The 16,263-nt window shown below is 36.8% G+C and overlaps 3 protein-coding genes across 10 annotated transcripts in view; all 3 read right to left on the minus strand.

Annotated features, from left to right (window-relative positions):
- Positions 1–3,167: 3,167 nt before the first annotated feature.
- Positions 3,168–8,795, minus strand: fgfbp1a (fibroblast growth factor binding protein 1a). The gene is made up of 2 exons (XM_060885202.1): positions 8,652–8,795; positions 3,168–5,674 (listed from the first exon to the last, which is right to left on the minus strand). The coding sequence occupies exon 2, from the start codon at positions 5,669–5,671 to the stop codon at positions 5,024–5,026; it is 648 nt and encodes a 215-aa protein (XP_060741185.1). The 5' UTR covers positions 5,672–5,674; positions 8,652–8,795; the 3' UTR covers positions 3,168–5,023.
- Positions 8,796–10,057: 1,262 nt separating this feature from the next.
- Positions 10,058–11,652, minus strand: fgfbp2a (fibroblast growth factor binding protein 2a). The gene is made up of 2 exons (XM_060885309.1): positions 10,532–11,652; positions 10,058–10,422 (listed from the first exon to the last, which is right to left on the minus strand). Exon 1 carries the CDS (start codon positions 11,367–11,369, stop codon positions 10,533–10,535), a length of 837 nt encoding a protein of 278 aa, XP_060741292.1. The 5' UTR covers positions 11,370–11,652; the 3' UTR covers positions 10,058–10,422; position 10,532.
- A 2,044-nt stretch (positions 11,653–13,696) lies between these two features.
- The window catches only part of prom1a (prominin 1a), a 56,371-nt gene continuing 53,804 nt past the window's right edge, over positions 13,697–16,263 (minus strand). For all 8 annotated transcript variants that reach the window (XM_060884597.1, XM_060884596.1, XM_060884598.1 and 5 more), the window contains 2 exons: positions 15,821–15,851; positions 13,697–14,951 (listed from right to left, as the gene is read on the minus strand). Coding sequence is in view for 1 of the 8 variants with exons in the window: in XM_060884602.1 (XP_060740585.1) it covers positions 15,836–15,851 (16 nt within the window). In the remaining 7 variants the exon portion in view is untranslated. The remainder of the gene's footprint in view (positions 14,952–15,820; positions 15,852–16,263) is intronic.

The raw sequence follows: 16,263 nt of genomic DNA on the forward strand, positions 1-16,263 counted from the left end.
TATCTTGACTTTCACTTCATACATATGATTTCAGATTAAAATGCTTTCTCTATTGTCACAAACACTTGTCATTAGGACATCTTGTGTGTTTAGTTGCCAATTCGCAGTGACGTTTACCTTTAAAACATTTCATTCCTGTGTAAGTTATAATTAGATCATTAAGCACTACGGAGCCCATGGTGACATTACTAATGAATAAAAATAAAGCATGAGTAGGACTTATTAGAGCATGGGAATGAGTAACTCATAGGAACAAGATAAGTCTCCGCCTGACTTAGTAACGTGAGGGAAAAAGATAATAATACAAAAAAAGATTCTCTATTTTTGGAAGAACTTCAGAAATTAATAATGCATGGTCAGGTACAATTGTGACCCTGTGGTTTCAGTAAAACTATATATTGCACTCGATAGATACAGTAGATAGATAGATAGATAGATAGATAGATAGATAGATAGATAGATAGATAGATAGATAGATAGATCACATCACTTTTTTAATCCCTTAATGAAATTTACGCATTACAACAGCAAGCAGAAAAAAGTAGAATGATCAAGCAAGGATTCATCAAGAAGTAAAAATAAATATATTGAGAAATATAGAATTATAGAATATAAAGTCATTATACTGGTTGGAGTCTCATCATATGGTGTGCACTCAGCTGAGGATTGATCTGCATGGGCAGCCAGTTACACATGGGATTGATGTGGATGGGGCCACCCGGAGACTGTCATTCCTACTTTGAACCACTGTTGCATCAGTCAGCTTTGTGGTTGAGTCATTTGAAGACTTCAGCACTCAGAAATTGAACTGCCCCTGGCTTTCTCATTAGGGATAGATGTTAGAGATATATAGTAACATAAACGTTAAACTTGACATTTTTATTCTGTTTACATACTTATGTAAATTGAATTGAATTATATGAATTCAATGAATTGAATTGAATAAAATGAGTTGAATTGAATTATAACTGTGTGGATAAAAATTACAAGTCACAGGACAGTAGAAAAGAATGAAAGCAAAGATGGTCAGCTACAGCATTCGCAAGGCAAGAGAACACATACAGGAGAGTCTGTGAGTTAACGTTACCTTTGGAAGTAATCTAATGTTTTTTACAATTCCATTTTTATATCAGTAGGTGGCAGAGTTGAACTGACAGATCATTAACATGGATAAAAGACGACAGACGCTCACCTAAACCAAGGGGGGAAAAAATCACATTTTAAACAGTGAAAATCATTGCAGGTAAAGTAGCAAAATAGCTTGTGGTAACCTAGTAGTTAAGGTGTTGGACTACTGCTTGGAAGGTCAAGTTTAAATCCCTGGACCACCAAGCTGCCCCAGCTGGGCCCCTGAGCAAGGCCTTTAATCCTGAGTTGTATAAATTAGATAAATATAAGTCGTTTTGGATTAGGGTGCAAGTCGTTTTGGATAAGGGTGTCTTGTTAGTAGATCAAAATCTCTGGATGCATAAACATCTTATCTCCAGACTCCAGCTAAACACTGTTGCTTTTATCTGTGGATAAAAAGGACTGAATAATGAACCACCAACAATGACCTGTTTGGCAAATTGACGAAACATTACTCTGCTAAAGTTTATCCATTAGCCTGTCATTCATTTCACCTGTAGGCTTTCAATATAAATTTGCTACTGATTCATTTCTATAACAGCAGCATTTTTGTAATGAGTCTCCAAAGTCACTGCTTTGTAACAGTCAGAAGTAAAGCTTGTGCTTGTGTATGTTTTCCACAATGGGAATGTGTTATTAACTTGTATTAAAGTTAAAAAAGAAAGACTGGTGAAGGAACGACTCTTAATAGCAGCAGGAACTATTTTAACATCCATTCTAATAACGATGTTATTACAAATGTAAAAGTGTATATGATTGGTTCTATAATAAATAAAAAATGTTAGCCTGGTTAAATCATTTGGTATGGGTGGATTATAGTGAAAAATAATCAACGTCAGGGTGGTAACAGTTACTCCACTTTATTTTGCGTCAAGCCACATTCACCATTTTGTCACTGATTATTTTCCTGTACAGAAATCTCCAAATCAGAGCCTTTTGATACTCTGTAGCCATGACAACAATGAACAATTTTTTCTCTTTTGCTATTACAAGGAAATGTGTTAATAATTCAATTAAACAAATAGTGTATTTGCTTGGAAAGAAATACAGGGCATGTAAATGTTTTAATTAAACAGGAATAGAAAGCCAACACCCAGTGACTTGTAACCATGACAACATTCATGTAGGACTAATCAGAGAGTGGTATGGGACTGGAATGTGAGCTTAATAAAACTTATATACTGTAGTCAAATGCTATACTCTACATTACACAATACTATACTAAATTTAATATTTTTTTCTTGTTTTAAATGATGATAACCCTCAATGATATTACTTATATACTCAAAATATAAAAAATGCTATAAAATATGTCAAATGTGTTGATTTGAAATGAGATAGCTCTTCAGTCAGTTTAAAGAAAAAAAATATGTTCAGCTTGATGTCATAGCAGATAGACCAATATATAACTGTATGTAACTGTTACTTTTAATGAACAAGACATTATTTGGCAATTATTAATAGCCAACACATTCGAGATAAAGTCTAAACTGATATAAATGCCCAGAGGTATTATTTGTGCACGTGTGTGCTTGTTAATGCATACGTCTGTGTGTGTGTGTGTGCGTGTGCAAATCTAAAGCCTAAATCTTATCACTAAACCCTTTCACTCCATTTATAGCTCCAAATCCTTCCTTTACAAAGGTTGTGATTGAATCTTTTTAAAGGTCATTCCATCTGCGAATCAGAAAGCACAGGAGCAAGGTGTGTAATCAGGCCACCTTTCTCTCAATAGAAATGATTTAAACAGGTTCCGCCTACAGTTCCTGAAGGTTGGATCAGGAGTTTGCATGTGATATGTTTTTTTTTTGTTTTTTTTGGGTGTGTGAGCTGCTTTGATCCACCACACTAATGAAACAAGAATGTAAGGCACCAACACAGTTCACAGGTCTTCAGTTTGATTTTAATCATGCTGGTATGGGAAAGATTTTCAAAAAACTGGATTTTGGACACATTCTTTATCTAACGTTAGACAACAGTTACATCCAGTTGTCTATTCTGATTAGTTGAGCAGCATTCTATGTGTGCTTATACTTATAGTATATAACCGCACTGAGAGGTTTCACTGTGCATATTACGACATTAGTCTGTGTACACTGAATACAATTCCACTTCCACTTCCATATATATTTAATATACAGTAAGTGTGGCATTATGCAGCATTATACATCCTGCGCACACTGCTAGATGTTTCTCCTTTGTAGTCTACACGACTTGCTGCTTTTATTAAAACAGGGAGTGTCTGAAAGTCTTTGGATTGAGTCAATGAATGACCTATAAAGTGCAACAAAGCAGATTTAAAAGGAAGTGGTTGAATGATGTGACGTGGGAGTGATATTTTATATTTGATTTAATGTATTCAATGTTAGAGATTTAAGCACTTATGTACGTCGCTCTGGATAAGGGCGTCTGCCAAATGCTGTAAATGTAAATGTAAATGTACTATGATGCCTCAGAAATGTGTGTGTGGTTAACAAATGAATGAGTGACTTAATGGACTGAATAGTCAAAGTTGACATGCAAAGTATTGGGTAGCTGATTTAAACAATGCAGGGAAATTCATGTGAAACTGATGACATTTAATTTCATTTTTGGGACAGTTAATCCACACAAGATGTGAAGCAACTAAACACATTTTCAACGTTCATAACACACTTGTGACCAGTTGTAACAGATAGATAATTATCCAGTGCAGAAAAAACACAGATTGTGGTTTATACTTAACATTAATTGTTAATGAATGTGTTTTTTAAAATAACATTACTGTTACTGTGTAAAAAGTCTCAGGGGAGCATCTATTAGCTTAAAAAACTTTCAAACATCCTGATATATTCTTTTAAAAATCTGTTGTTTTTTTCTAACAATGTACAGAGCTGAACCAAATTACAATATCAAACAGACAAAAATGAACACGGTTAAAGCTTATGACAGATAAGAAAGGAAGATACTTTTCATTTTTCATCTTAACACACTGAATCCTACACACTGTTAATACTTAAACATATGAAGAAAAAAATACTTTATCCCCAAGATTTTTACTCCCAAATTAAGTTGAGTCACGAGTTAACAACACTCTTTTTAGTTCATGAACTACAAACCTATGCTATTTGCTACCTAGCTATGTTCAGCATTTAGCCTCTCTATCTGTAACAGGGTCATTGTTTTATAAACTAGATTTTTAGATAGCTACACCAAAATTTTAAAAACATGATTTGAAGGCTGATTACACACAATTAATCCAAAAATCCATAGTTTATACAATTTCCTTTGAATATTGAATTACATCACCAATATTAATGTGCTTCGTAGACAATGTGGCCAAAAGTTTGAGGACATCTGACATCTGCATGTGCCACGTACCTCCAATCTTCTGGGAAGGCTTTCCATTGTTCCTTCAGAAATTATATCAGAAAAAGAGCTCTGGGGTTTAGTCAGTTTTCCAGTTCATCCCAAATGGTTCTGTGAAGGTCACTCGGGTTCTTCCACCCCTACCTTGGCAAACCATGTCTTAAGGGAGCTCGCTTTGTGCACAGGGACATTGTGATGCTGGAACAGGTTTGGGCTTCTTAGTGCCAGTGCAGAGAAACTGTAATGCTACAGCCCACAAAGACATTCAATACAATAGCATGTTTCCAAATTTGTGGTAATAGATTTGAGAAGAACCAAATATGGGTGCAATGTTCAGATGTGCACATACTAAAGGCCATATAGTGTAATTCTCATGTGTAGAAAAGTTTGAGTCAAACCCAGTGACAAACTCATTTAAAAAAATACTGAAGTTCTTCTCTGACCTTCTAGCGTTATCTGACCTTGAAGGGTTAACAGACCTTTTAGTGTTATCAGACTTTGTAGCATTAACAGACGATAACAAATTTAACATTTTCACATGTATCATTCAGCAATCCTCAGTCTCAACCATAGCAAAGAAGAAGGTACAGAATGAAGACCAGGAGCTGCCACAATACTCCTCAGCCAATTTTTCTCTATTATGAAGCTTTGGGCATGGTTTGTTCTTGCTTGCAGGTGTCGGGAGGACCTTTGGTTGGGTTTTGAGAGCAAAGTGTGCACCCTTAGGTGCCATTCTGCACATTCTGGCTCTGATCAGAGCTTTCGCGTTACGACATAACCCGTTCTGCTTCTCGAGGGAGCGGCCGATCTGCTTCCAGAATGCATCGATGTTGGATGTGATTTCAGGACACAGCCTGGGTTTAGCTGTGTACTCGCAGTGGAGAACAGCACCTTTTTTGCATGTGATGCTCAAGACAAATGCAACACCATCTTCGATGCTGCTTTCTGTGGCTGCCCACGTGCACCGCATCCCGTCTTCTTTCACAAACCGGCTTTTGAATAGCACGGCGTCAACATTTGGGTTTTTCGAGCTACTCTTTTTAGGATTACGAGGAAGTTCTGCTGGCTTTGGAGACAGGCTGTGCTGATTTTTCTTTCCTCTTCCCTTCTTCACCTGAGCATTCATTTGCAGGAATTGCTGCAGAATGCAGACACAGATAAGAATCAGGGTGATGCCTTTTATGCATGCCATCATAATCTGAGAAAAGATGAAAAGAAAGCACACATAATTAGCCACTCTTTAGTTCAGATAGAGAAAACCAGTAATTTTCACTAAATTCACCAAAATGTATATTAACTTTGACATATGCCAGATTTTCTGCTGCTACCGAAAATGACACCTGATGCTTTTACTTTTAGTACACTTAGTACTGTTTGCTTTTACTCTTCTGCATCTGTGTATTGTAATGGTTTATGGTTTTTCTTGGGATTTCTTCTTCATGTTGTCTCAGGGAGTTTTTCTTTTCCATTCTCTCCCCTAGCTGGCACTACACCTGGATTTCTGTAAAGCTGCTTTATGACAGCGTCAATTGTTAAAAAAAACTATTGAATTGATCTGAATATAAGCAGGTTTAGTACAGAGACCTAAAGAAGGCAGCTATGTCTGTGTTTACAGTGGGAATGATCTTAACCACCAGTGCATATTTTACGTTGCAAACTATGAAAAATGTGTCTGTACTGTGGTCAGCGCGTTTTTCTTCCTTTCATGACCAGATTCCAGCTGGAAATGTAAGATCGGTCCATGTGCATTCTGTTCATTCATTTTTCTCTTCAGAATGAAAACGATATTTGGCATTAAAACGAAATGAATTAAAAAAATTCTGTTTTATTTTTCATCACTTCATTTTTATTTTGGAAGAAAAACAGAACAAAGTTTCTAGAATGACCCAAAATGTAAGTAACTACCATGAACAGAAAATAATTGATGTACCAGTAATCCTATTTTAAAAAATCTGAAAAATTAATTAATGCAGTTTACATGAAGCAGTGGTAGCATTTCAACACAGAAAAGTATCTATATCGTGTCCATTCCGGAAATTTTGTGGTTTGAGATATTGGAAAAAACAAATATGATTTCAAATTGGATTTGGAAAAGAAAAATCCAAAAAAAAAAAAAGTGGAAATTTAATTGAAATATATAGAGATTGTTTTTTCTGAGGGGGCACGGTGGCTTAGTGGTTAGCATGTTCGCCTCACACCTCCAGGGTCGAGGTTCGATTCCCGCCTCCGCCTTGTGTGTGTGGAGTTTGCATGTTCTCCCCGTGCCTCTGGGGTTTCCTCCGGGTACTCCGGTTTCCTCCCCCGGTCCAAAGACATGCATGGTAGGTTGATTGGCATCTCTGGAAAATTGTCCGTAGTGTGTGATTACGTGAGTGAATGAGAGTGTGTGTGCCCTGCGATGGGTTGGCACTCCGTCCAGGGTGTATCCTGCCTTGGTGCCCAATGACGCCTGAGATAGGCACAGGCTCCCCGTGACCCGAGGTAGTTCATATAAGCGGTAGAAAATGAATGAATGAATGAATGTTTTTTCTGACTTGATTTTATTAGATGTATACATTGTTTTTATTTTTATATTATACAATTTAAGTGATTTTTGTGTGGAAGAGTGTTTAACTGTGTGATGATTTACTTTTGGAAAAAAAAAGCTTAGTAGTTTTAAAAGAGTACAATATACGGCATACTCAAAGTTTCAGTATTGCCAGAAAAGAATAAAAGGGATTGTAGTTTTTGTCACAACTCAGAATTCGAGTAAAAGCTAGTGTCTAAGAATCTAAGCTAGATCTACAACATATAATAAAGAAGAAATTACGTCAAAACTCCCTGTTATTTAACCGTATATAGTTTTGTCTTATATTTATATTTCCATTTTCATTTGCTAGTTTTTTAGAAGTTGTTTCTACAAAACACAAACAATGCCCTTTTGTTGATTCCAGCTGTGTGATTTTGTAAATTTTCATTTGCTACTCCTGGTTCTCTTGAACTGTATCAGCATAGAAACAACAAAATCACATTCTTGGCTTGACTTCACAGTGTGCCTGTCCTGGCACTAAGCAACAGTTTCTTTTTTCTTTTTGTAATATATCATAGAGAGACAGAGAGAGTGAGTGAGAGAGAGAGAGAGAGAGAGAGAGAGAGAGAGAGACACAGGTAGACAAAGAGAGACAGACTCAGGCAGATAGAGAAAGAAAGAAAGAAAGACAGGGTAAACTAGGTACAGCAACAGAGATCAGAAACGGGCAATAAATAAATAGATAGATAGATAGATAGATAGATAGATAGATAGATAGATAGATAGATAGATAGATAGATAAATAAATAAATAAATAAAAAGCAAAACGTGAAAAGAAATGTGAGGACAAATCAAGGGAGAGAGAGAGAGAGAGAGAGAGAGAGAGAGAGAAAGCACCAGAAATACAGTACATCCACATCAGCTATCAATGAAGCGGCCAAAAAAACAAAAGCTCTAATCAAGTGCTTTAAGAACAATGATCTCCAACCCTAATTCACTTTAGATTTTTAAATGCACTTAAAAATGCACCTTTTATTTTTTTTTTACAGTGGAGCAGATATTTCCACAGTGGAAATATGTCTTACAAAAATAAACTTAACATTAACTTAAAATTAAGAGCAAACTATTTTGAATTAAATTAAAAATATCTCTGTCACTGTTAACTCAATAAACTCTTATGTAGCGAGATAATACACAGCATACTAGCATGTTAAACTGGAGTACTGAACACTGAAATACATCTTCTGTCAGAAATTTCTTGGCAGATCTAATATTATTATTGTTGTTTTTTTTTTTTTTTTTTACAATACATGATTTCTTTTCACACACAGGCTGCTTATAAATGTTAACTTTTATCTATTATCTGCTGCTAATTGTTTAAAACTGTTAGCATTACTGTACCTCAAAAGGCTAAGTAGCTAAACAAGGCAGTTGTTAGCTCTTTATTTAAACTTATACATAAGGTACTTATACACAAATAGAAGACACAAAGACAAGAATGATTCTTAAAATATAAATGATTCAAAAACTTTTTAAGACTACTTCATTGTTTGGATTGCATTTTATTTGATTAGCTCATTGGAAAAGTGTGATTGCAATACTGAAAACATTCAGATTAGCATTTCTTGTGCATATACCTGTGAATAATGGGAATAATGTTACCTACCTTGTCATGTATGTGCAGCTGGAGTTTAGTGTCCTAACACCTGAACTCTAGAAAAGGGCTTTTTATAGAACACACACACACACACAGACACACACACACACACACACACACACACACACACACACACACACACACACACACACACACACACAGTGTCGGATAATCTCTTACAGGAATGTTAATTTCATAGGCAACAAACTTGAATTGGCTTGTCCCAGGTGACACAGTTATGCCTGCAGACATCGTCTTTCATTGGTAACCTTTAGAAATAATAAATCTTGTATTTTTTTGAAAAGTATGTGAACAAAGATCAAACCTAAAGTCTTTGACTGGAGCCTTCAAACTGGTTTTCAGCTAATATTTGCTGAATAATAAAATTGTCACTATCTGTATTTAAAATGTTCAAATCTGTATTTTTATAGCGTTTATCTGAATTTGTAGTTAAAGTTTGTAGGAGAATTAGATCAAATTGAAAGTTTATCACAGTGTGCAAGAAACCAGGACAAAAACATTTTTAATTTAGTTTTTGGTGTCAGAATTCATCACCAAATCAAATTAGTCAAATTTTCCATTCTCCACAGAAAAACCAATATGTCGCTAATAAAGAGTTTTTAAAATTTGTATTTGAACTGAGTGGACTAAGCAATGCCCTGCGATGGGTTGGCACTCCGTCCAGGGTGTATCCTGCCTTGATGCCTGATGACGCCTGAGATAGGCACAGGCTCCCCGTGACCCGAGGTAGTTCGGATAAGCGGTAGAAGATGAATGAATGAATGAATGGACTAAGCAAACCAATGTAATTCAACCACAAATCTTTACTTTCAAATGAAATTAGGCAAAAAAAAATCTAATTTTAGATTTGAAATTCAGATTATGGCGTCACATTTCTCAATCCATATTATTCACATTTCAAATAAGTAGTCCTACTAATACCTTTAGGCCTACAGTTAAACAGATTAACTGCTTTAACAGTCCCTTTAATTTTACAAAATGAATAATGAATGAATGTTGGATTAAATTTCACTAGATTTCTCATGAGGTCTCAGATTTTAGATCCTACCATATATATAAGCACCTATTACACTATATTATAGAATATTACATGTAATGAGCTCATGTTAATGAAATTAAAGGCACCATTACAAACACTTCTTTCCAACTGAAATTTATACCATCCTTTCTTTATGGTTTATAAATCACCAGTGCCCTCTGCTGTATGTTTCACCAACCATAGACAAAATATAATAATAAAGTCAACATTTATTCAAACATAGTTATAGACATTCATACACTGTTTGATCATTCAGTGAAGTATGCATCTTTTATACTAGTTAGTTATCTAATCTGGTTACTTTAGAAAAAGTAATCTGGTTAACTTTTATAGGGAACAAAACAAGTCAGTCCCTGAATTTGTCTAAGCCTCTGAAGAGGTATGTCTAACTGTACATTTATAACAAATGTCTGAGAGGTACCTGAGGTTATCTGAGTGAGACATGAGGTAATGAGTATGTAAAAAATAAAATCCTGTTTATTACATTAGACATCTTTGGAGAGCAAATTTCACTGGGATTGTACAGTGGAATCAAGGCATCTGCAGCTGACATCTATATATGATGACGGAGGGTTTATGTGACACATCCATCAGAAAGCTCTTCCATTTTAATGACATATACTGTTCACTCTGCTGCTTTCTATGAGTTCTGTCCTTTCAACAGAATCACTCCAGGCTGCTGTGTGAGGATTTTCAAGTTTTTTTTCCAGATGGATTTATCTAAGAAACAATGAAAAACAAGAAACTATTAGTCAAGGTTAAGTTGAATAGAACTGAGCCATTTGTTTACAATATTTAGAATAAATATGAAGTATACTGTATATCTTACTTTATTTTGTGAACCAGCCGATGACTTTGGTGCAAAAGTCCTGCATGCCATGCCAGCAGTACTGTTGTGCCAGACTCTCAGCTGACCTTGTGGGTGGTGGAGTGGTTGTAGTTGGTGCTTGTGTAGCTGCCTTTGGTGCCAAGATCTTCTTTAGTGTTGTTGTTGTTTTGATGCCTGGTTTAGATGCCACAGGTTTTGCAGGCTCTGTTTTGGCTTTTGGTCTGACCGGTAGAGGTCCTGTTGGTTGAGGTTTCGCAGGCTTTTGTCTAGTTGGCTTTTGCCTTGCAGCGTTTGGTTTCTGTTCTGGCTTAACTTGATCAGAACGTGGTGTGCTCGTAGGTGGTTCAGGTTTTGCCTGCTCAGGTTTGGGTTGATCCTGCTTGACAGCTGTTGTTTGTGGTTTTACTGGTGCCTGTACCACAGTAACAGAGGAATCAGTAGTGATGACCATCTGAGATTCATCTGGCGCTTTCTTACACATGGTAGGCTTGAGGATTCGTGGGCCCTGGCAAGCATTGTTCAACTTGCGCAGCTCCCACATGATCTGTGTGAAGAAGTGGCGAGGGTTGGTGTTGTAGTTGCGGCAGATTTCCGGCTTGCCCTCATACTCGCACCAGTAAGACTCCTGGCCCACGCAGGAGACACGCAGCCTGGTCAGCTCCCCATGACCTGTCAAGGTCATTGAACATCGGTCTTTGGTTTTTGTTACAAACTGGATGGGTACATCACCAGTGATTTTACTCCTTCCTGCTTCAGCAGCATTTTCTCCATCCTGGTTGTTTGCAACAGCTGCCCAAACGCAGCAAGACAAGATGAGTACACAGCTCAGGATCTGCATGCTGGAAACGAAGTACGAGACAGCAGACTGCAGCAGGCTGTGAGCAGACTGAGCAGCCTTGCACTGGTATTTATGGTCGTCGCTCACAAAGAAGGCTTTTAGGTCAGAAAAAAAGTATGGAAACGTCTTCTCACTAGGGAAGAGAAGACCTCCTCCCCCTGACCTGCATGGTTGCCTGGGGACTGTCAATGAATTCTGCACACATATGAAACCAATTTAAAGGAGCATGCAAGGATGCGGTACTAAAAAGAGAGCAAACACCCAAATATGGAACTTTGGTCACACATGATCGAGTTGATGAGAATTTTGTGAATTGTCTTGTAAATCAAACATGGAAAGACTTCCAATAAGACCCAGCTGCTGAAATAACAACTTCCAACAAGTGATTTGGTGTCTGAAGGTTCAAAACATGTGCATCCTTCAATGAGGAACATTCATCAGTGGTTTCATTGTTTAGGAAACTTGCAAGATGATTAAAATTCAAGAACAGAATTAACACTTCAGACATGAAACAGGGGCTCTGAAGGAGAGGCCACTGAGAGAGTGAATAGGTTTATATTTGTGTATGTGTGTGTTTTGAGGGGGTGGGTTGACGGTCTTATTTTCATGCATTCAATGCCTTTTTGAGAATCGGGGGCCAAGATCTGGAATGTAATACCATGGGGGCCCTTTACGCCTTCCTGCCTTTGGCATTGAACCAAATCAGGGACCAAGAATCTCAGTCTTTCTCCTGATCCTTTTCATCCGCTTAGAACCCTAATGCCTATGAGTGAATAATAGATTAGGCAGATTAAATAATAGAAGTTGTTTAATGAGGTAAACCCATAGACTGATATAAACACTGCTCTGTATTAAAAGATAAAAAAAAAAAAAAAAAAACATTCACAAGGTTTAATTTTATGAGCAACTTACTAATATTGTAATTTTAAATTAAATTACATTAATATTCAAATAATTCTACTTCCCGGTCAAATAAAAGTAAAAATACAACAAAAGTGGTACATTTGGTGTGGTAAGAGCTTTTTTTATTAAAATGGTTCCTAAAAATCCATTAATGTTATTAAAAATCCATTGGTACCATTTGTTCAAATTTAGCACCATTACCAAATCACAGAACCACTTGGGTCCACAATTTACTGAATAAAGTTTCTAAGAATGTAATTGTGTAGACAATGTAGTTAAAGATGTTCTTGCATCTGGAATTATTTGAGAGTTCAAATCCCAATGCTGCAAGAGAGCTGCTGATAGATCACTTGAGCAAAGCCCTCTTATACCTCACTCACTCATTTTCTACCGCTTATCTGAACTACCTCGGGTCACGGGGAGCCTGTGCCTATCTCAGGGGTCATCGGGCATCAAGGCAGGATACACCCTGGATGGAGTGCCAACCCATCGCAGGGCACACACACACTCTCATTCACTCATGCAATCACACACTACGGACAATTTTCCAGAGATGCCAATCAACCTACCATGCATGTCTTTGGACGGGGGGAGGAAACTGGAGTACCCGGAGGAAACCCCCGAGGAACGGGGAAAACATGCAAACTCCACACACACAAGGTGGAGGCGGGAATCAAACCCCCAACCCTGGAGGTGTGAGGCGAATGTGCTAACCACTAAGCCCCCCCCCCTTATACCAAGGTTCTTAATATAGTTTCATTTAAATATATTTTAACTAGACACTGTAGACTTGCAATATCCATGAACTGGAGAAGCGGTAGCTTAATGGTTAAGGTGTTGAGCAACCTGATTGTAAGATTGTGAGTTCAAATCCCAGGACCACTAAGACCTGCTGCTACATTCAAGCATTTGTAATCCTACTGTCTGTAAGAGAACTGGCTCTTTTAGAGTCTGGTTCCTTTCAAGGACTCTTCCTCGTGTCATTTCATCAACATACACACTCCTGTTTAGATACTCACCTTGTCTAAAAGCAGTACAGAAATTAAATGTAATTGAGAACATGTGAAAATGTCTGTATAAGCTGTAGATAAAAGCTTTGTGATGGATCATCGACACTTTGAAACATCCTTGAATGTTGTTTGGTTTGTCCTGTTTGTGGTCACCCTTATGTGAATCGGAAAAAGTTGAACTACTCAAAGATACTAAGGTGAAAAATGGATAAAAGCAACACCCAGGAAATTATATTGGCTTCACATTTTTTCACAACCATTTACACCTCAGGCAGTTTAACCACAAGCCATGCTGGCAACCACCTCAGCTGCTCAATAGCATGTGATGAATGTCTTTGATAAAGATCCAGACTACACCAGGATATATGCTGCAGTGCATAGTTTGCAGTGAATAAAATGAAAGCCACAGCCAACTTCTGGGGACCTTAAGTGGGGTGTACGAAAACATTTTATTCAAGGCCTGTATAACACTGTCATATCATATATAATTCCCACAGAAAGAACAGTTATGATCAAAAAATATCTAGCACCTGACATTATTATTATTGTTATTATTATCACATACAGGAATATGAAGGCCTAGCAACAAACAAGCAGTGAAATAAATTTGATTCTGTTACCACAAAAGATTACACAGGCATTTTTTGTATTTCTTTCTTTTTTTTTTTTTTTTACAGTGACATTTTACATTCACACTTTGATAGTTTGTCAGTGATCATTTGAAATTGCCAAAAAACCCACACAACATGATTTATAATATCTAAGAGACCTGAGATCTACAAAAATAGGATTTGGCATCAGTAATTTTTTTTTTTTTAATGTGGAAATTTCTTTATCTACGCCTACAAACTCCAGCTCATGAGATTTTGTTTGGTTAGTATTTTAAAGAGGGCAGTGCTTTAAAAATGCTCTTTCAAAGAAACTAAATTACATTAAAACTGCCACATTGTTATTTCCTCTAAAATGTTAGAGATGGTGTATCTTGAACATTTCAAGAACGGGCATTTTGTCCGCCTAAGAACATTATCGTACACACGATTTCAGGGTGACGTTATCTATACCATTAACATAAAGGCAACATTTCATTCAGCCTCTGCATGGCTCAACAGCAATCCCATATTGCATTATCACGACAGTATTAGCACATTTACAAGCATGTATTTATATACATATACATATAAGGTTGTTGGCTCATAAATGAAATGGTCCCTTTAAACAGCAGATTTATGCTGAAGGTACTTAATGCCTTATACATAAAAATCCTTCCTCAGACAAGCTGCTGAGGTACGTTCAGGAGATTGAAATTGAATCTATGAATGAATGTCGAAATAGTACAAAAATACCTGACTGCACAATGACTGTAAACAAGGATTTGTGTATCTACTGTATATAGTGGCTGGATGTTGTATGTTGTTTATGTCCCTGACCCCAAGTCTACGTTGCTGTTATGGTCTGATGTGATGCCGGTGAAAAGTCTCAAGCCAGAAGAAAATCTAGGTAAAGTTCTTAAATGTTCAGGTGTTGGAGTTGCTAGTTTATTAGTTACTAATAAACTGGAAACTCAGTGAAGAGTGGAAAGTGGAGTTGAAGTCCAAGTTGTTGTTGTTGTGTCTAGGCGTCCTTTTCTGATCCCCCGCTCTAAACTGGGAATGCTGTTCATGTGTTGAGTCTAAAAAAAGGAGAAGGAGGGTAATAAAACAGCATTAGGCTTCAAGTATTCATTAAAATCAAGGATTTAAGCAGAGGTGCCAACATCACAAACACAAAAATCTGTGAATATCTTAAAAGACAGCTACGTTTTGTTATTTTCTTCAAATAACAAGCCACAATTAACAAGAAAAAATAGTATTTAGAAGCTTTTTTGTTTTGAATTGTTTTCAGTTGTGGCTCAAACAGTTAAGCCTCTGGATTGTTGATCAGACGATTGGGGTTCGTGCCCCAGAACTGCCACTGTTGGGCCCTTGAACAAGGCCCTTAAACCTCTCTGCTCCAGTGGCGCTGTATCATGGCTGACTCTGCGCTCTGACCCCAACCTCCAAAGTTGGGATATGTGAAGAAAGAATTTAACTGTGCTGTAATGTGTGTGTCAAAAAAAAGGCTTCTATTCTATTCTTTTGGCTCACAAGACTCAAACTTTTGAATTCTACCTAGATACATTTTTGTGTAAGAGTAGTAATCTTTACAGTGAAATAGCTTTTCTGCCTGGTGGAATGTAATCACCATTTAGTCTGGCCTACAATTAAATAAATTAAAAAAAAGCAGAAAAAAGACTCAACAATCCTGACCACTTTATCAGCTCACAAAATCCAAACTTGTGAATTCACACGTTCACATAAATAAATTCAGTGTGAAGGGAAAGTAATCACTACTTAAATTGTCCTTTTCCTTTCAGTGAATTAGCTTTTTTGCCCGATAAAATGTATTCGCCATTTAGTCTGACCTACGTTTTAACTAAAAAAGCTGAAAAGCAACATTAAACACCAATGTTGGCACCTCTATGTGTAAAAGAAATACTTGAAAGAATGCCCAGAGACTCACAGTCTAGAGTTTCAGTCAGTTTCTTGCAGCACTAAAAGGAGAGAGAGAGAGAGAGAGAGAGAGAAAGATTATAAGGATCATAGATTTGTAAGAAAGTGCATTAAAATTTCAGATAGTGTTAATAAACCAATTGAAAATGAGGTGTGAAAGTGAGATTGGTGAGATTTACTGAGATGTTTATATGTTATGCTCAGTGAAGACCATCACACGTATCGAAATGTTATACTCCATTATTATTTTTATATGCAATACAGGAGAAGCACTAATCCTGCCTGGATAGATTAAGATAGAAAACAGATATGCGAGTGCAAAAATTCATGAGCACAAATTTAGCATTGTCCAGAGTTCCCACTATTTTTAGAAAAAAAATATTTCCAGAGCTTTTCATCACCAATTTCACATGCACACAAACATGTCATGCAGATGTAGCCAAGATGGAGCCA

The sequence above is a fragment of the Tachysurus vachellii genome, chromosome 13 (genome assembly GCF_030014155.1).
Source record: "Tachysurus vachellii isolate PV-2020 chromosome 13, HZAU_Pvac_v1, whole genome shotgun sequence".
NCBI lineage: Eukaryota > Metazoa > Chordata > Actinopteri > Siluriformes > Bagridae > Tachysurus > Tachysurus vachellii.